Consider the following 24,013-nt stretch of genomic DNA (forward strand, 5'->3'; position numbering starts at 1 on the left):
GGATACATATGGGATTGTATTTTTTCCAGCTGTTTTTCTGAATTCTGAAATATGTGTGTGCATGTGTGAGTAACCGGAAAAGACCCTGATGCTGGGAAAGATTGAAGGCGGGAGGAGAAGGGGATGACAGAGGACCAGATGGTTGGATGGCATCACTGACTCAATGGACATGAGTTTGAGCAAGCTCCAGGAGATGGTGAAGGACAGGGAAGACTGGCGTGCTGCAGCCCATGGGGCTGCAAAGAGTCGGACATGACTGAGCAACTGAACAACAACAGCAACAAATGTGTGAGTAAACAACTATACACTTGGTGATTTAGTTGGTTAGTTAGCTATTGGGCTTAGCTAATAGTTCAAGGCACTGACTGGCAAGCCTTATTGTCTTGATTTGAATCCTGGATCAGCCAATTATAATCCTACAGCTGATTGAGCATTACTGAAAAAAAATTTTTTTTTGGCTGTTATGGGTGGCATGTGGGATCTTTGTTCCCTGACCAGGGATCAAACCAGTGCCCCCTGCATCATTGGAAGTCCAGAGCTTTAACCAGTGAACCACCAGGGAACTCCTCTGAACATTACTGTTTAGCATTCAAAAGACTGAAATAATCATAGTACCTACTTCATAAATTTTATGAGATTTAAAGGGTGTAATATGTGCAATGTTGTTACAATGGTTCTAAGCAATAGTTTGTTCCACAATTTTATTGTTATTAACAAAATAATAGTTTTATTATTAATAAAAATTAACACTATTATTAATTCTCATTTAAAAACCAGTCATTGATACTTCCCTTTAATTATACAGGCTGTTAAACCATCCTTTAAAATGCTGAATGGCACTGCAGGCCATGGCTAACGTAATCTGTTTTGGTAGCTATTAGTTTTCTCGGGCATTTGTTTAATTTGCACAACTGCCATCTCTCTCAGGAGTCTATGAATGTGTCCCCATTCTTTATGAGATGGGCTTCCAATAAACACCATTTTTGGTTTAATTTGTACCCACTGTTTATTGGTGAAGTTAATCATCAATACACTGACTGGATTTGTATTTCATCATTTCTGGATCATAAGTGTGAGTGTTGAAAAGAGGATGAGAGATGCAACTTTTTACAGAGTGAAAGAGAAATACATTCTCAGGGTTTGTATTGTACGTGTGTGCATAGAAGTATTGAATTGCCAGATACTGTTTATAAGTAGTAGGTTGATACATGGCAAGATAGGATTTCAATTCCCATTTGCTTACGCTTATTGATTGATAAGACTAAACAAAATACTATGTAGTTTATTTTGTGGGGAAACAGAAAAGCTGACAACAGTAATCAAGGTTTTTCTCCTATGTTTTGAGTGAAAATATCCAGAAAGTCTCTGGCCAAAGATCTTCCAATTTCAGCAAATCAGAGCAAAATAGAAAACACTTCTCACACACACACACACACACACACACACACACACACACACTGTGTGTGAAGTGATGGATGTGCTAGCTTGATGCTGGTGATTATCTCACAGTGTAAACATATATCAAAATATCACATAGTACACCTTAAATATATAAAATGTCTATTTGTTAATTATGTTTTCAAAAGCTGGTAAAAAACAAACAAACAAACCTGACTCATGAAAAAAAATCAACAACAACAAAAAACCCCCCAGAAACTTGTGTGTGTGCTCCGTCGCTAAGTCAAGTCTGACTTTCTGCAGCCCCATGGACTGCATCAGGCTCCTCCATCCGTGGGATTTCCTGCAAGAATACTGGAGTGGGTTGCCATTTCCTTCTCCAGGGGATCTTCCTGACCCAGGGATTGAACCCGGGTCTCCTGCGGCTCCTCCATTGGCAGGGGGATTCTTTACCACTGAGCCATCTGAAGAAGCCACAAAGAAACTATATAGGACTAAAAATAACTGTGTACATGTGCAGCTGGGGCAAATTCTGGACAAAAGATACAAAGAGACTCAAAAGCCCAACTGCCGGTTTTGAAGAGCCTGGAGCTAAAGCAGAGTCCTGTGTTGTGTCCCCTACACTCAACATCTCCTTCAGTTCAGCTCAGTTCATTTGCTCAATCGTGTCTGACTCTTTTCGACCCCATGCATCACAGCACACCAGGCCTCCCTGTTCATCACCAACTCCCGGGGTTCACTCAGACTCACGTCCATCAAGTCGGTGATACCATCCAGCCATCTCATCCTCTGTCGTCCCCTTCTCCTCCTGCCCCCAATCCTTCCCAGCATCAGGGTCTTTTCCAATGAGTCAACTCTTCCAATGAGGTGGCCAAAGTATTGGAGTTTCAGCTTCAGCATCAGTCCTTCCAATGAACACCCAAGACTGATCTTCAGAATGGACTGGTTGGATCTCCTTGCAGTCCAAGGGACTCTCAAGAGTCTTCAACACCACAGTTCAAAAGCATCAATTCTTCAGCGCTCAGCTTTCTTCACAGCCCAACTCTCACATCACACATGACTATTGGAAAAACCATAGCCTTGACTAGACGGACTTTTGTTGGCAAAGTAATGTCTCTGCTTTTCAATATACTATCTAGGTTGGTCATAGCTTTCCTTCCAAGGAGTAAGCATCTTTTAATTTCATGCAATCATCATCTGCAGTGATTCTGGAGCCCCTCAAAGTAAAGTCTGACACTGTTTCCACTGTTTCCCCATCTATTTCCCATGAAGTGATGGGACCAGATGCCATGATCTTCGTTTTCTGAATGTTGAGCTTTAAGCCAACTTTTTCACTCTCCTCTTTCACTTTCATCAAGAAGCTTTTTAGTTCCGGCAAACCACACAAGCCACCCCTCCAGTCTGACCCCTGGACATGCCTACCCTCTCCCCACATAAGGAACCAGCTCACCCTCCCCTCCTCAGGAATAGGCAAGCTGTCCAGGGAAACTGTTTCTTGTTCTCACTTCCCCCTGCTGCAGCAGGTACCCCGGTCAAGCCATGCTTGAATTTCCTGTCTGGCCTCTGATCAGTTTCAGTTAATTGGGGAAAGTCAAGGACTTTGGTGGATGTAAGAATCACCTGAGGAGCTTTTGATTAGAATCACCAAGGGTAGGACCTGGGTGATTGCAATGTGAGTTGCATTTTCAAGATTGAGAACCAGCCACTGTTAGTAGGAGGGCCATTTCACCCTGGGCAGGAAGTCCAGCCCTCACCCCGGGGCCTAGGGGCCAATCCTAGAGCATGGGCTGGCGGGGGACTTTTCTTATTGGAGATTTCATTTGTGTGAAATACCCACAGGCTGCAACTGAGTCCTAGCTGGAACAAGGTGAGTACTGACTCTCCAGCCTGTTTCTCTGTCTTGTTTTTTAAGTCAGTGGCAATTATTGGTGGAGTCTGTAGCACTGAACGTTGCAAGCTTTAATGGCTGGCCTGAGGCTTTTATTATTTTTTTGGCCAAGCAGCAGCCTGTGGGATCTTGGAACCCATGCCCCCTGCAGTGGAAGCACCGAGTCCTAACCAGTGCCAGGGAAGTCCCTTAGAAGGATTTTTGCAGTCCTCAAGCTGAACTCTCTCTTTATTAAGTGGAGAAAAGACTTGGACGGGGGTAGCTGCCAATGACTTCCTATGGAATTTCCCCCCTTCTGATTGTCTTGCTTTAATTGGCACATTTCAGGTGTGGTGATGTTTTTCAATTATTATGCTCTTCTGATTTAGCATTTTAACACGAACATTTTAATTTTTTAAAAGTTTTTTTTTGATGTGGACTATTTTTAAGTCTTTATTGAGTTTGTTACAATATTGCTTCTACTACTTTTTTATGTTTTGGTTTTTTTTGGCCGTGAGGCATGTGGGATTTTAGCTCCCCGACTAGGAATCGAATCTGCAACTCCTGCATCGGAAGGCAAGGTCCCAGTCACTGGCCCACCAGGGAAGTCCCTGCATGAGTGTTTTTATGTTAAATATCTTCTAACGATCATGAGACCATATCATACATTGTGTTTTGAAATATTCTGCATAATAAATCTGATTGGGTGTACCTCCGCCCCACCCCACCATGTACTTACTAAACCGTGTTTTTCATCTTGTGACTCATCCCTGAGTGTTGCCCATTTAATGCACAAGGATGTAAGGATTTTTGTTTACTTCCTTCTTGTTTCACTGAGGCTTCCCTGATAGCTCGGTTGGTAAAGAATCTACCTGCAATGCAGGAGACCCTGGTTTGATTTCTGAGTCAGGAAGATCTGCTGGAGAAGGGAAAGGCTACCCACTCCAGTATCCTTGGGCTTCCCTGGTGACTCAGCTGGTAAAGAATCCTCTGCAATGTGGGAGACTTGGATTTGATCCCTGGGTTGGGATGATCCCCTGGAGAAGGGAAAGGCTACCCACTCCAGTATTGTGGCCTGGAGAATTCCATGGACTGTATAGTCTATGAGGTCACATGACTGAGTGACTTTCACTTCAGTGAGAAAATGTCAGTGATTGAGAGCACAGATTTTTGAGTTAAACTCCTGGATATAATCTTGGCTTCAACTTGAGCAACTGTGAGAACCTGAGTCTTTGTTTCCCTATGCCCATGATCCTATAACTTACATTTATCATAATCAGCTGGAAGGTTTGTTAAAAACACAGTTTCCTGAACCCGTCTCCAGGGATACTGATTTTATAGCCTGGGATAGGGCTTAAGAGGAGAAGGGCATGGCAACCCACTCCAGTATTCTTGCCTGGAGAATTCCATGGACAGAGGAGCCTGCTAGGCTATGTTCCATGGGGTTGCAAAGAGTCGGACACGACTGAGCGACTAAAACCACCACCACCATGATTCTGGGAAGAGGGTCTCTATCACTAGTGATGTCTGCAAAGAACATGGGTGGAGGACAGTAGGGGAAACCAGCAGGATGTGGCGCTCAGAGTCTTCCCTGGGTCCCGGCATCTCTGCTGGCCCCACAAACAATGCTTTACCAAACATTTGCTTTTCCATCTTCATCTGTATTTCCTTCCTTCCCTTTGAGTCCCAAGCTATTACCTTCAGCAGCCTCTTTTTGTTTAAGCTGAAGATAATTTTTAAGAGGAGGGTTTCAGCCATTTTGGTGAGTTAATTCAGTTTTCCTGGGTTCTCGTTCTTGTATATGTTATTAAAATGTTTTTAAAAATTCTTTTGTTAATCCATCTCATGTCAATTTAATTCTTAGACCAGTCAGAAGAACCCAGGAGGGGGGAAGCCCATTTCTTCCTCCCTAAAGCTGGTCCTTTACAGTATGAATGTTCCAGTTGGGTATAATCGATTTCACCTCAATGCTCTCCCCTTGCACATCAATACAGGCGAAGAGGAGATACAGAAACACGATGGAGAAATTCTCCGTCTGGAAGGATATACTGTGGTCAGGAGATGACGGTGGTTTCCACTACAACACCACCCAGAGAAGCCCCAAGCTGATAACATACCTGAACCCGCAGGCACCCACACAGTCCACCCCACTCACAATGGTGCTGCACGGTCCTGCTGGCGTTGGGAAAACCACGCTGGCCAAGGAGCTGATGCTGGACTGGACGCAGGATGACCTGGCAGAGACCTCCAACTCCGCCTTCTACCTCAGCTGCAAGGGGCTCAACCACAGGGGGACGTGCACCTTTGCAGAGCTGATATCTGCCAACTGGCCACATGTGCAGGACGACATACCAGCGATCCTGGCCCGGGCACAGAAAGTCCTGTTCATCCTCGACGGTTTTGATGAGCTGAAGGTCCCCTCGGGGGCGCTCATCCACGACCTATGTGGCGACTGGAAGAAGCAGAAGCCGGTGCCCGTCCTCCTGGGAAGTTTACTAAAGAGAAAGATGCTACCCAAGGCCACCTTACTCATCACCACCCGACCGGGCGCCCTGCAGGAGCTGCGGCTCTTAACAGAACAGCCGCTCTTCATAGAGATCGAGGGGCTCTTGGAGGAGGACCGGAAGGCGTATTTCCTGAAACACTTCGAGGAGGAGAGTCAGGCCCTGCGAGCTTTCGACTTGATGAAGAGCAACGCGGCTCTGTTCCAGCTGGGCTCGGCGCCCTCCGTGTGCTGGCTGGCCTGCACCTGTCTGAGACAGCAGATGGAGAGCGGGGAGGACCCCGCCGCCACCTGCCGGACCACCACGGCCCTGTTCCTGCGCTTCCTCTGCAGCCGCTTCCCCCCACCGCGCGGCGGCGGCCCCAGCCGGGGCCTCCAGGCTCCGCTCAAGCCCCTGTGCCTCTTGGCTGCCGAGGGCGTGTGGACGCGGAGCTCCGTGTTCGATGGGGAAGACCTCAGGCGACTTGGGGTGGGCCCGTCTGCCCTCTCTCCTTTCCTGGACGGGAATATTCTCCAGAAGAGCGAAGACGGCGAGGCCTGCTACTCTTTCATCCATCTCAGCGTCCAGCACTTTCTGGCCGCCATGTTCTATGTCTTGGAGCCGGAAGAGCAGGAGGAGGACGGGCTGGGCGGCCGCCGGTGGCACGTTGGGGATGTGGGGAAACTGCTGTCCAAGGCGGAAAGGCTGAAGAACCCCAGCCTGACCCACGTCGGGTACTTCCTGTTTGGCCTCTGCAACGAAAGAAGGGCCATGGAGCTGGAGGCCACTTTCGGCTGTCTGGTATCAACGGAGATCAGGCGGGAGCTCCTGAAATACACATTGATGCCCCATGGGAAGAAATCCTTCTCAGTGACGGACACGAAGGAGGTTCTGAGCTGTCTGTACGAGTCTCAGGAGGAGCAGCTCGTGAAGGATGCCATGGCCCACGTCAAGGAGATGTCCATTCACTTGACGAATACATCTGAAATGATGCAGTCTTCCTTCTGTCTTAAACATTGTGCCAACTTACAGAAGATCTCACTGCAGGTAGGAAAGAAGATATTCCTGGAGAATGACCCCGCATTGAAATCAGATCCTCAGAATGAGATGTAAGAACTCAGTTTTTTTTTTTTTAAACTTTGCTAGTTCTCCCGTCTTCAGCGTCACACTGTTTTAGGAAGAGGACAGAGTCTCCTATGACTCCTTCTGGTTTAGGGTCTGAATTCTCACTGAAATTTCTTCCTGCCGTGTCACCATTAAAGCTGAGAAACATGATATTCAGATGAGGAATGGGGGCTTTGGAACCTTATTTTTAGTGTCATTGTTGACATGTGGGCTCAGCACGCTCTAGATATCTCATATAATTCCCCCCCGCCCCACCCCTGCCAGTTCTTTCCAAAAATTTTGTTTTCATATATAGTCACCATGCCATCCATTACATCCCAGTACTTTGTTATCTTACAACTGGATGTTTGTACCTTTTGAAGAGCACACCAGTTTTTCCACCACCTCTGCCCTTTTGTTGATGGTTCTCTTTCATAGACGTTCCTGTCTGTGCATTTATCCTAGATCACAGCACGACCATCATTCTCTCCAACTCTGGGCGGATCTCTGCTCTGTGTTCAGTTCAAATGAGAACCTGAACTTTCTGGATGTGAAGGAAAGCTTCCTGAGTCACTCCTCGGTGAGGATTCTTTGTGACCAGATAACCCACGTCACCTGTCATCTCCAGAAAGTTGTGTAAGTGGCAGCTGATCCTGCAATTCAGTTCAGTTCAGTCGTGTCTGACTCTGCAACCCCATGGACTGCAGCACGCCAGGCCTCCCTGTCCATCACCAACTCCCAGAGTTTACTCAAACTCATGTCCACTGAGTCAGTGATGCCATCCAACCATCTCAGCCTCTGTCGTCCCCTTCTCCTCCCACCTTCAATCTTTCCCAGCACCAGGATCTTTTCCAATGAGTCGGCTCTTTGCATCAGGTGGCCAAAGTATGGGAGTTTCAGCTTCATCATCAGTCCTTCCAATGAATATTCAGGACTGATTTCCTTTAGGATGGACTGCAATGGGGATTTAAAATGTGAGAGCAGTATTGGAATGTCAAATCAGGCTCCATCCAGCCAGGTGGTCAGAATACGAAGAACTGGAATGGTTACTTAAAAAAAAGACTTACTTATTTATGGCTATGATGGGTCTTTGTTGCTGCACAGGCTTTCTCTAGTTGTGCAGATTGGGGGCTTCTCATTGTGGTAGCTTCTCTTGTTGCAGAGCATGGGCTCTAGAGTGCAGGCTCAGTAGTTGTGGTACGTGGGCTTAGTTGTCCCATGGCATGTGGAGTGTTCCTGGACCAGGGATCAAACCTGCATCCCCTGCATTGGCAGGTGGATTCTTAACCACTGGACCACTGGAGAAGTCCTCCATGCAGCCCTTAATGGCCCATACGTTCAAGGAGTCTGTAACTTATTTGCTGACTTATAGTCCATAACTTACTGTAGCTTGAATGAAAACTGTGTATGGAAATGCAAATGACTACATGGGGATATGGTAGGAAGTAATTTATTTTTTACCAGAAAAAGTCAGGCATTGAGGAGGAGGAAAAGTTGTGTGTGGACTGAATACTGAAAGAAATAAAGGACATAATACTGCCTGAGAGGAAGAAAATTCTCTCTACACTTCTGGCTGGTTGGAAAATGAAATTGGTATGAGACAGGTTAGGAAAAGAAAATCAAACATTTAATAGCATCTATACATGGGAAAGACCTAGAAAAACTGAGCAACTACCCCAGTGACCGAAATCTTCATGTTAACTACAACCTTCCATTAAAGAGAATAAAGGATGATGAGGGTTGTGGTTTGGGACTTCAAGGGGAGGAAGGCAATTCACTTGGAGATGGAAATCAAATGTTTGGTAGACAAAGGATCAGATCTGTATCTCCTGCATTGGCAGGTGGATTCTTTACCACTGAGCCACTAAGGGAAGACTGGTTAAAGGAACAGAGCTATCTAAATTCTTCAGGAAGTTAGGGGAAAGGTTGAAATGTCTTCCCGAGTGTTTTCAGTCCTTGTTTATTCTCAACTTGAAAAAAAAAAAAAAAGAAATAATCTTCACATCAAAGAGACATTTTGGGCTGACAAGTTTTGTTTGCCTACGATAAAAAAAAAAGGTAGAGAGAGTTTCTCAGAAGATCAGCATAAGCAAAGAAAAGAGCATCAAACCCTTTACCGTCCAATTCCATCTTCCTTCTCATCATCATATACTGCTTCCACTAGTGGTCTGCCCTTCTCTTCTTTCCAGATATCATTCCATTGATTAATTATTTAAGTCAGTTCAGTTCAGTCACTCAGCTGTGTCTGACTCTCTGTGACCCTGTGGACTGCAGCACTCCAGGCTTCCCTGTCCATCACCAACTCCTGGAGCTTGCTCAAACTCATGTCCGTTGAGTCAGTGATGCCATCCAACCATCTTATCCTCTGTCATCCCCTTCTCTTTCTGTCTTTAATCTTTCCCAGCATCAGGGTCTTTTCCAAGGAGTCAGTGCTTCGCATGAGGTGGCCAAAGTACAGGAGTTTCAGCTTTAGCATCAGTCCTTCCAATAAATATTCAGGGTTGATTTCCTTTAGGATTGACTGGTTTGATCTCCTTGCAGTCCAAGGGTCTCAAGAGTTGTCTCCAATACCACAGTTCAAAAGCATCAATTCTTCAACATTCAGCTTTCTTTATAGTCCAACTCTCACATCCATACCTGACTACTGGAAAAACCATAGCTTTGACTAGATGGACCTTTGGTTGGCAATGTCATGTCTCTGCTTTTTAATATGCTGTCTAGGTTGGTCATGTTGGTCATGGTTTTCTTCCAAGAAGCAAGTGTCTTTTAATTTCATGGCTGCCTTCACCATATGCAGTGATTTTGAAGCCCAAGAAAATCAAGTCTGTCACTGTTTTCATTGTTTCCCCATATATTTGCCATAAAGTGATGGGACCAGATGCCATGATTTTCATTTTCTGAATGTTGAGTTTTAAGCCAACTTTTTCACTCTCCTCTTTCACTTTCATCAAGAGGTTCTTTAGTTCTTTGCTTCCTGCCATAAGGGTGGTGTCATCTGCATATCTGAGGTGATTGATATTTCTACTGGCAATCTTTATTGCAGCTTGTTCTTCATCCAGCCTGGCATTTTGTGTGATGTACCCTGCATATAAGTTAAATAAGCAGGGTGATCATATACAGCCTTGATGTACTCCTTTCCCAGTTTGGAACCAGTTTGTTGTTTCATGTCCAGTTTTAACTGTTGCTTCTTGACCTGCATACAGATTTCTCAGGAGGCAGGTCAGGTGGTCTGGTATTCCCATCTCTTTCAGAGTTTTCCAGTTTGTTGTGATCTACACAGTCAAAGGCTTTGGCATAATCAGTAAGGCAGAAGTAGATGTTTTTTTTTTTCTGGTATTCTCTTTGCTTTTTTGATGATCCAACCGATGTTGGTAATTTGATCTCTGATTCCTCTGCCTTTTCTAAATCCAGCTTGAACATCTGGAAGTTCATGGTTCATGTACTGTTGAAGCCTGGCTTGGAGAATTTTGAGCATTATTTTGCTAGCATGTGAGATGAGTGCAATTGTGCAGTAGTTTGAACATTCTTTGGCATTGCCTTTATTTGGGTTTGGAATGAAAACTGACCTTTTCCAGTCCTGTGGCCACTGCTGAGTTTTCCAAATTTGCTGGCATATTGAGTGCAGCACTTTCACAGCATAATCTTTCAGGATTTGAAATAGCTCAACTGTAATTCCATCACCTCCACTAGCTTTGTTCATAGTGATGCTCCCTAAGGCCTACTTGGCTTTGCATTCTAGGATGTCTGACTGTAGATGAATGATCACACCATCATGGTTATCTGGGTCATAAAGATCTTTTTTTGTATAGTTCTTCTGTGTATTATTGCCACATCTTCTTAATATCTTCTGCTTCTCTTAGGTCCATACCATTTCTGTCCTTTACTGAGCCCATCTTTGCATGAAATGTCTCCCTATTCCCATCTTGACTTGTGACTTCTCCCGTACTCTGTGTTCTCAGTACCATCCATCTACAACACGCAAAACCGAACCCCTTCTTTTTATATTCCCTATTCCTGAGTCAGGAAGATTCCATTTGGGGAGGGAATGGCTACCTACTCCAGTATTCTTGCCTGGAGAACCCCATAGACAAAGGAGTCTGGCAAGGTAGAGTCCATGGGATTGCAGGAGTCAGACACAACTGAGTGACTAATACTTTCACTTTCAGGATTAAAAATGTCTCTCCTGCCAGTGCTTACCGGGACTTCTGTCTGGCTTTCATTGGTAAGAAGACTCTGACACACCTCGTTCTGGAAGGCAGTGTCCATGGTGATAAGATGCTGCTGCTGCTGTTGTGTGAGATCCTGAAGCATCCGAGATGTAATCTTCAGTATCTGCGGTAGGTCTCATGTCATTGCTGTCCTCAGTATAAGGATACTGTGAGTTCCAAACAAAACAGCAGATTGCCATGCTGATTGGGCACCATGCTAAACAGGGGAGCATATTCCCAGATATTAATAGAATATTGATGGTATGTCAGCCAATAATCTTCCCCCAGCCAGCTAGTCTTCTGGACTGAATAGTGAGCCCTGAATGCAAAGAAACACTCAGAATTTCATTAAATTAGAAAAAAATCTATTACTCTGTTCAGTTCAGTTCAGTTGCTCAGTTGTGTCCAACTCTTTGTGACTCCAGGGACTGCAGCACGCCAGGCTTCCCTGTCCATCACCAACTCTAGGAGCTTATTCAAACTCATGTCCATTGAGTTGGTGATGCCATCCAACCATCTAATCCTCTATTGTCCCCTTCTCCTCCTGCCCTCAATAAATGATGTTTCTAAGTGGATTACCAGATCTTCAAAATGACAAATGGCCGGTGCACAGTCTCCTAGTTTTGCTCATTGACTTGAGACACTTTACATTTGCCTTGTATTCAAATTATTTAAGTTAACTTACAGTGTCCTTTTAATAGGTTAAACTTTGAGGGAGGAAAGGTACTGGTTTTTAAGAACTCCAGGTTTACTTATGACATATTTTCTAGTAGGCAGAGTATGGATTGATTATATTCTTTATTTGATTGACCTTAAAGGTATCCTCTCTCCCCAAAGTAGAGATGAAGGCAAAAAAGAATATTAAAAAGTTCAACTAACTTGTGAACTTGAACAAACTCTGGGAGATAGTGAAGAACAGGGAAACCTGGTGTGCTGCAGTTCCTGGAGTCTCAAAGAGTCAGACATGACTTAGCAACTGAGCAATAACAACAATAACTTGTAAATATTGTGAATGTAGTAAGGGGCAGAGCCATGATTCAAACAAGCTTGTCCTCAAGACCTGTATTCTGGTCTGTATCTGCAAGAGCAGCTGAGCGTCAGACCCCATGTGATGGACTAATGGATTGCCCCAGTGTTCTCTAAAATAGCTGTATCACATTCATTTTGATCCACAGAAGTTTCCAATTATTCTGGCAACACACACTTCAAACTTTGGACCCAGCTGCCTAAGTATCCAATTATTGCTCCTTGTTTTAGTTAGCATATTTCCTAATAACTTCTGAAGTTGAAGTTTGAGTATCGGGCATCAACTTTTTTCCCATTAGAATCACGTTTAAATTTAAGTGGAAGGTGGGGATATATGGATATGTATCATTAATTCATTTTGTCATACAATAGACTAATATAACATCATAAAGGCAACCATACTCCAATAAAGATTGATTAAAAAAATATAAGTGGAATTAGGACAGACTTAGTTCAAGAAAAATGATGATATAAAATGTAGGGTTTGAGAAAATAGCAGACCATGTTGGTGAAACTTCACAGAGAAGTGTATCATGGAGTTTCCCTCTTCTTAGCGATGAGGCTGGTGCTGACCCAATGGGGATGGAGATACTTGAGAAAACAAAGGAGCTCCGTTTTCTAATAGTTCAGGCCAGGGTTTGACACGTGTTGGAGTAGAACGAGATGAGAGTCAGAGATAGAGTCTTCAGGGAAGGATAAAAGCTGACAGGGTCTCTGCCCTCCCAGAAGAATGACTTGCCCCCATTTATCCCACAGATTGGGGTCTTGTTCTGACACCACTTGGCAGTGGGCTGACTTCTCCTCGGCACTCAAAGTCAACCAGTCCCTGAAATGCCTGGATCTCACGGCCAGTGGGTTCCTGGATGCGGGTGTCAAATTGCTGTGTTTGACTCTGAGACACCCGAAATGCGTCCTGCAGAAATTGTCGTAAGTCCGTCTTTTCCTGGGGAGCATCTTCATCTTAGGTCTGGAGTCACAGAGAGAAGAGCAGTGGTAAGACCAGACTTACAGGGCAAACCTTATGGGACTTCTTACTGGGGGAGAGTCCTGATTCCCTTTTTTGGTTCCAGGTGGGTGATGCATGCTTAAAAAAAAAGTGTGTGTGTGCATGCTCAGTTGTGTCTGATTCTTTGCAACCAATGGACTATAGCCCACCAGACTTCTCTGTCCATGGGGGTTTCCTGGCAAAAATACTGGGGTGGGTTGCCTTGCCCTCCTCCAGGGGATCTTCCCAGGGATCAAACCCACATCTCCTGCCTTGGCAGGTGGATTCTTTACCACTGAGCCACCAGGGAAGCCCACATTTAAAAAATATTATTAATTAACTAGGCTGTGCTGGGTCTTAGTGGCTTACAGCATGTGGAATCTTAGTTTCCTGACCAGGGATCGAACCCAGGCCCCTCGCATTGGGAGTGCAGAGTCTTAACCACTGGACCACCAGGGAAGTTTGCCTGCCTTTCTCTCATTCCTGGTCCTTCAGGCTTTGATCACTAGCATAGGGTTGAATAGATGGGGACTCTCAAGAAGGGCTGTCAGCTGAGAATTTTGAACTTTGGAAATGTCTTACCACGTATGTGGTGCTTTTTCGCAGGTTGGAGAACTGTCAGCTTACAGAAGCCTGTTGTAAGGAGCTGTCTTCTGCTTTGATTGTCAACCAGAGGTTGACCCACCTGTGCTTGGCCAAGAACGACCTTGGGGATGGCGGGGTGAAGACTCTGTGCGAAGGCTTGAGTTACCCCGAATGTCAGCTACAGACCTTGGTGTAAGTCCCTGCTGGCTTCTGTGTGTGTGTGTGTGTGTCTGTGTTGTATGTATACACCTGGATTCAAGTAGGATAGACCCTGGAGCACTTGATAATTCCTCTTGAATGAAACCAGCAAGATCCTGGTGGAAATTAGGAAAAGAACAGGTAGAAACAGATGCTAATGCCTGCATTTCTTTAAAGAGTAAGGTTGACCTGCCAGCCTCTTTCTCTTCTGAGAATTCAAGATAAGCAGTTAATTCTCAGGTCTGATGTTCTGTGTATATTCTGAAAATTCACATGAAATCTGCCAGTAATTAGGAGTGGATTGAGTTACACAGTAGGGTTTAAGACTTGAAGGCAGAATCAGGAATTCAGTTTATAGTGGCAGAGAGAGAAAAGGAAAAGGTCATTTCTGCCTCAGTAGTATTCGTTCAGTTCAGTTCAGTCGCTCAGTTGTGTCTGACTCTTTGCGACCCCATGAATCTCAGTATGCCAGGCCTCCCTGTCCATCACCAACTCCCGGAGTTCACTCAGACTCACGTCCACTGAGTCAGTGATGCTATCCAGCCATCTCATCCTCTGTTATCCCCTTTTCCTCCTGCCTCCAATCCCTCCCAGCATCAGAATCTTTTCCAATAAGTCAACTCTTCGCATAAGGTGGCCAAAGTACTGGAGTTTCAACTTTAGCGTCATTCCTTCCAAAGAACACCCAGGGCTGATCTCCTTTAGAATGGACTGGTTGGATCTCCTTGCAGTCCAAGGGACTCTCAAGAGTCTTCTCCATCACCACAGTTCAAAAGCATCAATTCTTTGGTGTTCAGCTTTCTTCACAGTCCAACTCTCACATCCATACATGACTACTGGAAAAACCATAGCCTGGACTAGACAGACCTTTGTTGGCAAAGTAATGTCTCTGCTTTTCAATATGCTATCTAGGTTGGTCATAACTTTTCTTCCAAGGAGTAAGCATCTTTTTTTTTTATAATTTTTTAAATTATTTTTTACTTTACAATACTGTATTGGTTTAATTTCATGGCTGCAATCACCATCTGCAGTGATTTTGGAGCCCCCAAATATAAAGCCTGACACTGTTTCCACTGTTTCCCCATTTATTTGCCATGAAGTGATTGGACCAGATGCCATGATCTTCATTTTCTGAATGTTGAGTTTTAAGCCAACTTTTTCACTCTCCTCTTTCACTTTCATCAAGAGGCTTTTTAGTTCCTCTTCACTTTCTGTCATAAGGGTGGTGTCATCTGCATATCGAAGGTTATTGATTAGTGTTCATTAGAAGAATATAAAACTTCCTGTGTGATGTCACACAGATTGCCCTTTTTTTTTGAATTTTTATGAATTCATCATTTTCATTTTTTGAATTTTTAAAAATGTATTATCATTTTCATTGTGATTACTAATTTCATTGTAAGAATGCTTAACATGAGATCTAGCCTCCTAAATTTTTACTTTTAAACTTTATTCTATATTGAAATATAGCCAACTAACAATGTTGTGATAGTTTTTTTCAAAATGTTTTATTTCATATTGGGAGTTATAGCCAATTAACAATGCTGTGATAGTTTCAGGCGAACAGTGAAGGGACTCAGCCGTACATGCACAAGTATCCATTCTCCCAAACTCCTCTCCCATCCAGGCTGCCACATGACACTGAGCAGAGTTCCCTGTGCCGTACAGTAGGTCCTTGCTGGTTGTCTGTCTTAAATATTGCAGCATGTACATTAGACTTTCCTGTTCCAAAGGCAGAGTTGATTTAGGTGTCTAATCAACAAAAAGTGTCTGATACTTAGTACTTACTGTGCATCAGGTATTCTGCTAAGTTTTACAAGAATTAAAAAAAATCCTTATAAGCGCATGCCATAGTTACCTTTATTTCAGTTGTGCTAATTAGCTAATTAGAAAACCAAAGTTTAGTCACTGAGTTTGCCCATGGTCATGTCTTTGTAGTAGGTGTGAAGACCCTGTATACATTGAGTTGTCAACGATCATTATCTTAAAAACATAAAGGCATTGTTTGACCAAACCTTCATTTTGTAGGCTGTCAGAACTTCAAATTTTAGATTTTGCTTCAGCTCCTCTCCCCAAGCTCCCCAGGTTCAAGTATGAGTTTTTTAGGGTCTCACACAGTACAGAGCATGGCATCTTTTGGTCCAGTTACCACCCACCTGCTCATTGTCTTGTCAGTTCAGACTCTGTTGCTATTATGCCATGCCTGGGGCACAAGGTATTCAGGGGAGACCTGTCAAATTGTATCATGGGAGCATCCTTCTCTGTGGTCAGGAGAATCTGTAGGCATCTAAGCTTGTTGGAGAGTCTACAGTGTTTTAATGAGAAACACAGCCTCTCAAAGTCAGGAACATGAAGGTTTTGGTGTACCGAGTTATGCTGGGACAAATACAGGGCTTGAAATAAAACACGAGACAGGGAGCATGGAATCCCAAGGACCTGATTGTGCAGGAAAGAAAGGAGGCTTCACATTCTGTCTCAGATCTGTCTGAATCCAGACCCCTTCACCTGCATGACATGCTGTCATGGAAGGAAAACCTGGATCTCAGGTATGTGTCTTTTTCTCCAAAATGAAAGGGGGCAGGTGAAGGCCAGCTGAACACTCTACCACCTAGGCAGGGTGGAAACACTCATCATTCCATGTGCATGTGTTTTTTTTTCAAATGTATTAATTTAATTTGGCTGCCTCATGGAGCACAGGCTCAGCAGTTGCAGTGCGGGCTGGGGGGGCTAGTAGCTCCACAGCATGTGGAATCTTAGTTCCCCCGACCAGGGATCGAGCCTGTGTCCCCTGCCTTGCAAGACAGATTCTTAACCACTGGGCAATCGGGGAAGTCCTTCCATTTGCATGTCTTTATGTACAAGTCTCCCTGAAAGCGTATGACTAGAGATAGAAAGTAAGTATTAATAGCTGGACGTAACCGCCACATCGCAGGGTATATGTCACAGAGGGATAATCAAATTTCTTCATACAACTGTCTTGGCAGGCTGAGTCATTGCAACATAAACAGACATGGCTGCAAGTACATCTCAAAGCTTCTCCAAGGAGACTCCAGCCTCACCAGCCTGGACCTGGGTTTCAACCCCATAGCCACCGGGCTGTGTTTTCTCTATGAAGCTTTGAAGAAACCAAATTGTAACCTGAAATGTCTAGGGTAAGTTGTTTTCTTCATTTTAAAGATGTTTGAAAATATTTTTGGTTTTTCTTTTTTGCCAGCAATGAACAACTAAAATTTTGTCTTTTTATGGCATTATAGCTCATTTTCTCTCTTTCTTTAAAATTATTGTAGTATAGTTGATTTACAGTGTTTTGCTAATGTCTACTGTACAGCAAAGTGAATCAGTTACACATATATCCCCTCTTTTAGTTATCTTTTCCCATATAGATTATTACAGAGTATTGAGTAGAGTTCCCTGTGCTATACAGTAGGCCCTTATTATCCATTTTATATACAGTAGTGTGTCTGTATCAATGCCAAGCTCCCAATTTAAACCCCTGCAGCCTGTTCCCCCTCTGGTAACCATAATTTATTTTCTATATCTGTGGCTCAACTTCTGTTTTGCATAGGCCCTTTTGTACTATTTCTTTGGATTCCACATATAAGCATTATCATATGATATGTCTTTCTCTGACTTGCCTCAGTCAGTGTGTCATAGAGATTATGCCATTGTCTCTGAACTAGTCTGTGGGTTTTGATTCTTGATTTCCTGATGTTGGGTCTCAATCCATCACCCTGAGATGTCTTTCAGCTTGCAAGCCAGGCCACAGCATGTGTCTTTCAAGACACAAAAGTTCCTTGGGTCACTGTGGATAAAACTCTGAAGGTGTTTTTGTGTTGGCTTTTTTTTTCACTTGGGGTTTTTCATAACAGCTTTCAGAAAAACCAAATAAACTTTTTTGGCCCACCCAACATAGCCTACAAGAGTCTATGTGCTAAGTTGTGTCTGAATCTTTGTGACCTCATGGACTGTAGCCCACCAGGCTCAGACTCTGTCCATGGGACTTCCTAGGCAAGAATGCTGGAGTGGGTTGCCATTGCCTTCTCCAACAAGAGTCTATGGGATCCTATAATTAGTTATGAGCCACTCTTTCCTTTTTTTAAATTGTTTATTGAATACTTCAAAACTTTTATCTTTAATTGGAGGATAATTGCTTTACAATATCATGTTTGTTTCTGCTATATATGAACATGATTGCCCATAGGTATATGTATGTTCCCTCTCTCTTGAACCTCCCTCCCACCTGCCAGCCCATCCCTCTAGCTTATCACAGGGCACTGGATTTGAGCTCCCTGTGTCACATCGTATATTCTCACCAGCTGTCTAATTTTACATAAGTAACGTGTGTTTCAATGCTACACTCTCCATTCGTCCCGCCGTCTCCTTCCTCCACTGTGTCCACCGGTCTGTTCTTTGTCTGCGTCTCCATTGATGCCCTGGAAACACCTTTCTAGATTCCGTACATATCGACGTGTTAATATATGATATTTGTCTTTCTCTTTCGACTGACTTCACTCTATGTAATAGTGGGCCACTCTTTCTGCTGCCCTGCGAGCTTGGCATCTCAGCTATACTGGCTTCCACCCCCTCAGTTATCATCATGGTTCACTCTGTATTCTACTTTTTTCTCGTATCATCTTTCTAACGTGGAATTCATGGACCACCACCAATCTACCTAACCCTCCTCTGTTTTATTAATCCTATTTATTTTATTCTAATACCGTTATCCCGTCTTCAAGGCAGCATGACCTGATGTGGCTAAAATAAGCTCCATGAAGAAAATAACTTTCACGTCTTCCGTACTAAGTCCCCAGGGAGTAAGGGTGTGCCTGGCCACTGGCAGGTTCTCCATTAAGAACACGCTGGCACGAGGGCTTCCTCTACTTCCTCCACAGGCTCTGGGGCTGCCCCATCACCCCGTTCAGTTGCCAGCATCTCGCCTCCGCTCTAGTCAGCAGCCGGAGCCTGGAAACACTGGACTTGGGCCAGGACACCTGGGGACAGAGTGGCATCGTGGTGCTCCTTAAGGCTTTAAAACAGAACCACGGCTCCTTAAAGATGCTCAGGTTGAAGATGGATAAATCTACTGTGGAAATCCAGAGGCTGTTGAAGGATGTGAAGGAGAACAATCCCAGACTGACCATCGAATGCAATGATGCCAGAACAACCAGGTCCTCATGTCGTGACTTCTTTTCCTGAACGCACTGAGATATTTCTCTTATGTGTCCTCAAAGGGGGTGATCTGAAGACATCTCACTCATGAAGGCCAGAATGTCAAATGTCAATCACTGGATCAGACTGTAGAACTGAACACTGGTTTTTCACTCTCTGGTTTCTGGGAATATCCACACAAGTCACATATCCACTTGATGTTAAAATGTTCTCTCTCACAAGGATAATAAAAGGCAAAGCACTTTGTTTGATGCTGTATTTATTCACACACCCAACAGCTTACTTAGAGTAAACTTCCTTTCTGGCATACTTAGTCTAGGAAAAAATATGACAAAGTTCATAGGTGATCATGTGCGTTCCTTCTGTTTTTCTTCCCTATGTATGTGTCCACTCTTTGTGACCCCAGGGACCTTAGCCCACCAGGCTCCTTTGTCCATGGGATGTCCCAGGCAAGAATTCTGGAGTGGATTGCCATTTCCTCCTTCGGGAACTCTTCCCCACCCAGGGATCGAACCTGCATCTCCTGGATTGGCAGGTGGATTCTTTACCACTGAGCCACCAGGAAAGGCCCCACAGTAACTTAAATGAGACTTTTGGATACCAGTGTTTAGTGGGACATGGCTAGGTAAGGATCTCAGGGGAACAGATGATGGAAGAATTGAGTATGGGTCAGGAGTGCTCAGGTTATTTGAGGCAAGGCTGAGTGAGTCAAAGGTCAGCCTTCTGCTTGAGTGCAAAGCTCACGGGTAGGATTTACATTTTTAAAAAATGATACAAACATAATCAAGGGAGGTTGTGTTGGACCGTGTCTGGGTCACACCCTCTGCTGGGTAGTTTAAATACATTCTGATGGACACTTTGCAGCAGGTTACCCCCCTCCCTGCTGTCTTGTTATTTTTATCTATTTATAAATAAGTAAACAGTAAGAAGACTCAATGACCCTATATGGCATGGCCTCTGAGAAGCTGGCTGAGTTTTGAAAACAAAGTTCATACAAATTGGAAAGCCTGTGGCTTGTCTTATAGCTCACTTTGTGCAGAAAAATTTAAAAAGTCGTATGGAGTTTAGGTCACTGAAGATCAGTGGTTCTCACTAGGGGACCCAGGGACACCATTAGGTGCCGGGGTCCAGCCCCAGTGGGTCCAGGGTGATTTGAAGGTGGGGATGGAGTCAGCGTCCTTGGAAAAATACATATTTAATTACAGATATATAGAGAGATTAGAAACGGATAGTGTGGTAGGAAAATTAGTGGAGAAAAAGATGCTGAATAACTTGGTTTACGTGGAATAGCATCCATGCTCCAGATGGGAATTCAGCCAGAAAAATGGGGAGCAAGAAAGAAGCGACATGGGGGAATCAGTCTTTCTGGAAACTGATTCCATTTTCTATATTTTTAGGTTTGCTTATATACCTTTTGTTACACATAGGGATGAATACAGAGTCACGTGGGGGTCAGCAGTCCTGACCTTCATCAAAATCAGGTGCTTCACGTAAAAAAAGGTCTTAGGGATTTTACATCATCTTCCGGCCATGAGACCTGCTGACATTTTATGATCCTTTCTTTCTGATAACCAAAAAACTTCTTTCTTCCAAGGGTGTTTTTTCCTAAGCCAGGCACCACCCTCCAAATAGAGTTGCATTCCTATAGGGTGAGGGTGTAGTGAGTTACAATCAAGAAAGGAATTTATTTAACCCAAGGTTACCATGATGAATCTTAAAGGTTAATACTTATTTCTCCTATATGTTAGTTATATTCATTATAAGGACAGGGAATATGGAGATTTAGCAGCAAACATCAGCCCAACAAATGAAAATCCTTTCACCAATGTTCCCCTTAAGATCTATTTAGTCTTAAGATAGTGATAAAGTTACATTTTTATATAGCAAGGACACAGTGATTTATAACAAAGTACAGTGATCTATTACAAAAGAGAAAATTCATTAACTCAAAAAGTCTAGTATTGCTAACCTTAAAAACTACTATATTTCCTTTTCTATATTCCAAATACATTGATTAATATATTCCCAGGTGCCTAAGGATGTGGAGGCCTGGCGGCAATCATTGACTCAACAATGAGAAAAGCCCTATGCTAATTGAGACTCTCAAAATACTCCAAAACTCTCTGTGCTGTTTATGGTTGAGAGGTAGTAAACAATCATGTGCATAGTGGCAGGAGTATGGATAATCCTGTCACACAAGCTAGTTTGCCAGCAGAGAGGTTTGACCTGAGACACCCTTGTCCCACCCAGGGGAGGGAATTAGCAGCAATTATTGGCACAACAAATGAAAAACCCTTCACCAATATAATTCCTAACCAACCCACTATACTAATAATTTCTAACTCCCCAAAAGAATTTGCCTTTAGTAAGTCTAAAACATCTCGTGCCTCTCAGGTTGGGAGGCTGTAAACAATCACATGTGGGTGGATGAACCTATACAGGCAGGCTAGATAACCTTCAGAGGAGTCCGTAAGCTGAAAACACTCTTGTCACGCCCAGGAATTTTTATTGACTTGGAGCTGCAAGTTAACTCCTTCTCTGAGAGAAATGGTTATGGGGGAGAGCCCCTCGTAAAGTCAGAGGTGTAGGTGAGAGCATAAAACAGACTCTGGTTTTGGGGTTAGATGCTTTGGAACAGGGGGTTTCCTGAGGCTTGATCACACCTTTGCGTATGCCAAGCCTCCTTCCTCATGACCTTTGCCATGGGCGGAGTTCCTCACGCTGGCCCCCGGCAATCAGGGACACTTGCCACCCAGGGACACTGGGTAATGTTTGTAGGTATTTTTATTTTTATTTTTTTTGTTACAACGAGGGGGCGCTCCTGACATTCAGTGGGTAGACATCTCACCATGCATGGAACAGCCCCACCACAACAGAAAACTACCCCCTCCCCCGAGAATTTCAATAGTGCTGAGATTGAGAGAGCCTACAGTCTAGCCATTCATTGCTATAGAATAAGACAGTGGTCCTCAACTAAGCCTGATTTTGCCACGCCACCCCCGCCCCTCACCAATCTGGCAAAGTCTGGAGACTTAAAAAATCGTGGGGCAATATACATCACATCAACGTTACCGTTTTCATCTTAAAGTACACAGTTGAGTGGCATTCAGGGTGTTCACACCATTGTGACCATCACCACCATCTAGTTACAGAATGTCTCAGTTCAGTTCAGTTGCTCAGTTGTGTCTGACTCTTTGCAACCCCATGGACTGCAACACACCAGGCCTTCCTGTCCATCACCAACTCCTGGAGTTTACTCAAACTCATGTCCATCGAGTCGGTGATGCCTTCCAACCATCTCATCCTCTGTCATCTCCTTCTCCTTCCACCTTCGATCTTTCCCAACCTCAGGGTCTTTTCAAATAAGTCAGTTCTTTGCATCAGGTGGCGAAAGGATTGGAGTTTCAGCTTCAGCATCAGTCCTTCCAATGAACACTCAGGACTGATTTCCTTTAGGATGGACTGGTTGGATCTCCTTGCAGTCCAAGGGACTCTCAAGAGTCTTCTCCAACACCACAGTTCAAAAGCATCAAATCTTCAGCACTCAGCTTCCTTTATAGTCCGACTCTGACATCCATACATGACCACTGGAAAAACCATAGCCTTGACGTCTACATCTCCCCAAAAGGAAACCCCATGCCCATTCGTCTACTTTGTCTCTACAGATTTGACTACTCTGGATTTTGGGGAGAGGTCACAACTGGCTCTGCTATGAGTTTTTCGTGGGCACAGACCAAGGGTGCTGTGAAACCTCCTACAGCGCACACCACAGCCCCACAACAGTCGTCACCCAGAGGTTGAAAGCCTCACAGCAGATGGAGAGCAAGCATTGTCTTCAGGATGTCACACCTCCCACGGGTCCCTGGTTGGGTAGAGATCTAGGTGGGGGTGTGACTCTTCCTTCGGCAGGTGTTAAAAACCTCAGCCTTGTGGTATTAGGTGGGCTTCCCCCTCTCCATCTGGTTCTTCTCCTGGACCCTCCCTCTCAGCGTCAGTCCCATTAGCTCAGCTCTGCTGGGACCAGAGGACCGGAATGCTTCCAGAATCATGTCTCCTCCTCTCACCCTCCTGCTGAGCCTTGGCGAGTCCCAGAGAGAAGGTGGGAGCCCTTTGATGCCTCGAAGTGGAGGCAAACTCTTGACTTTGGGGTTCACCTCACCAGGGCTCTGTGTATGAGCCAGGAGATCCAGGTTTGGGAAGGTGAATCCCTCCCCTGAAGTTATAATTACTTAACTCTCGTTTTGCACAAGGTGATGGCAAAAGACAGATCTGGGGTTCAAAAGTTGCTTCTGGGGCCTTCTCTGGTGGTGGTAAGCATGTTAAGAAACTGCCCTCCAATCCAGGGGGTGTGGATTTGACCCTTGGTTGGCGGACTGAGATCCCCATGCCACAGGGCAACTAAGCCTGCACACCCTAGAGCCCGTGCTCCATGCCTGAGATGCCTGCGAGCCACAACAAGGAGCCCCTGTGTCCGAGTGAAGACCCAGTGCAACCAAAATAAAAAATAAAGACCCCTGGGCTCACCTTACAGTTGGGTTTCCCCTGGCTCACTCTGTCCCAGTCATGCGGGGTGTCCTGCCACTCCTCTGCCTTGAGCCCTGCACCTGTGGTGGTTTCTGCCTGGGGGGTGAGGGTCCGGGAGGCGTTTCAGCGTTTCACATGGCAGTCCTTCTCAGCACAGTGAACATGTTCTCACCTAGCTGACCGCCGGATCGCATGGAGGTCCCTCCCCCATCACAGCACCTTCTTCCGTCACCTCTATTTATATCCTTCCAAGCCAGGCGTTCTTAACGGGGTAGTTCCTCAGTTTGTCCTCAGGGGGACATTTGGCAATGTCCATGGAGACTTCTCCCACGTGGCATGGTGATAAAGAACCTGCCTGCCAATGCAGGAGACGCAGGAGATACAGGTTCGATACCCGGGTCGGGAAGATCCCCTGGGGAGAAGGAAATGGCAACTAACGCCAGTATTCTTGCCTGGAAAATCCCAT

General features: G+C 44.6%; 1 protein-coding gene and 1 non-coding gene across 2 annotated transcripts; one reads left to right on the forward strand and one right to left on the reverse strand.

Moving 5' to 3' along the window:
* Window positions 1-5,232: 5,232 nt before the first annotated feature.
* On the forward strand, window positions 5,233-19,050 carry LOC138096953 (NACHT, LRR and PYD domains-containing protein 7-like). Its single transcript, XM_068993181.1, has 7 exons — window positions 5,233-6,857; window positions 7,375-7,488; window positions 11,019-11,189; window positions 12,843-13,013; window positions 13,678-13,848; window positions 16,839-17,006; window positions 18,747-19,050. Exons 1-7 carry the CDS (start codon window positions 5,233-5,235, stop codon window positions 19,048-19,050), a joined length of 2,724 nt encoding a protein of 907 aa, XP_068849282.1.
* TRNAG-CCC (transfer RNA glycine (anticodon CCC)) lies at window positions 13,458-13,530 on the reverse strand. The gene has a single exon. It is a non-coding gene; the product is annotated as a tRNA-Gly (tRNA).
* Window positions 19,051-24,013: the final 4,963 nt, after the last annotated feature.

The sequence above is a fragment of the Capricornis sumatraensis genome, chromosome 20, assembly GCF_032405125.1.
Source record: "Capricornis sumatraensis isolate serow.1 chromosome 20, serow.2, whole genome shotgun sequence".
Taxonomy (NCBI): domain Eukaryota; kingdom Metazoa; phylum Chordata; class Mammalia; order Artiodactyla; family Bovidae; genus Capricornis; species Capricornis sumatraensis.

What these genes read in the sequence shown, in the direction of transcription:
- LOC138096953 (XM_068993181.1), top strand. Translation starts at nt 5,233, where the DNA reads ATGCTCTCCCCTTGCACATCAATACAGGCGAAGAGGAGATACAGAAAC. An exon ending in TCAGATCCTCAGAATGAGAT is followed by an intron (nt 6,858 to 7,374) that starts GTAAGAACTCAG and finishes CTCTGTGTTCAG; the next exon opens with TTCAAATGAGAACCTGAACT. An exon ending in TGTAACCTGAAATGTCTAGG is followed by an intron (nt 17,007 to 18,746) that starts GTAAGTTGTTTT and finishes CTTCCTCCACAG; the next exon opens with GCTCTGGGGCTGCCCCATCA.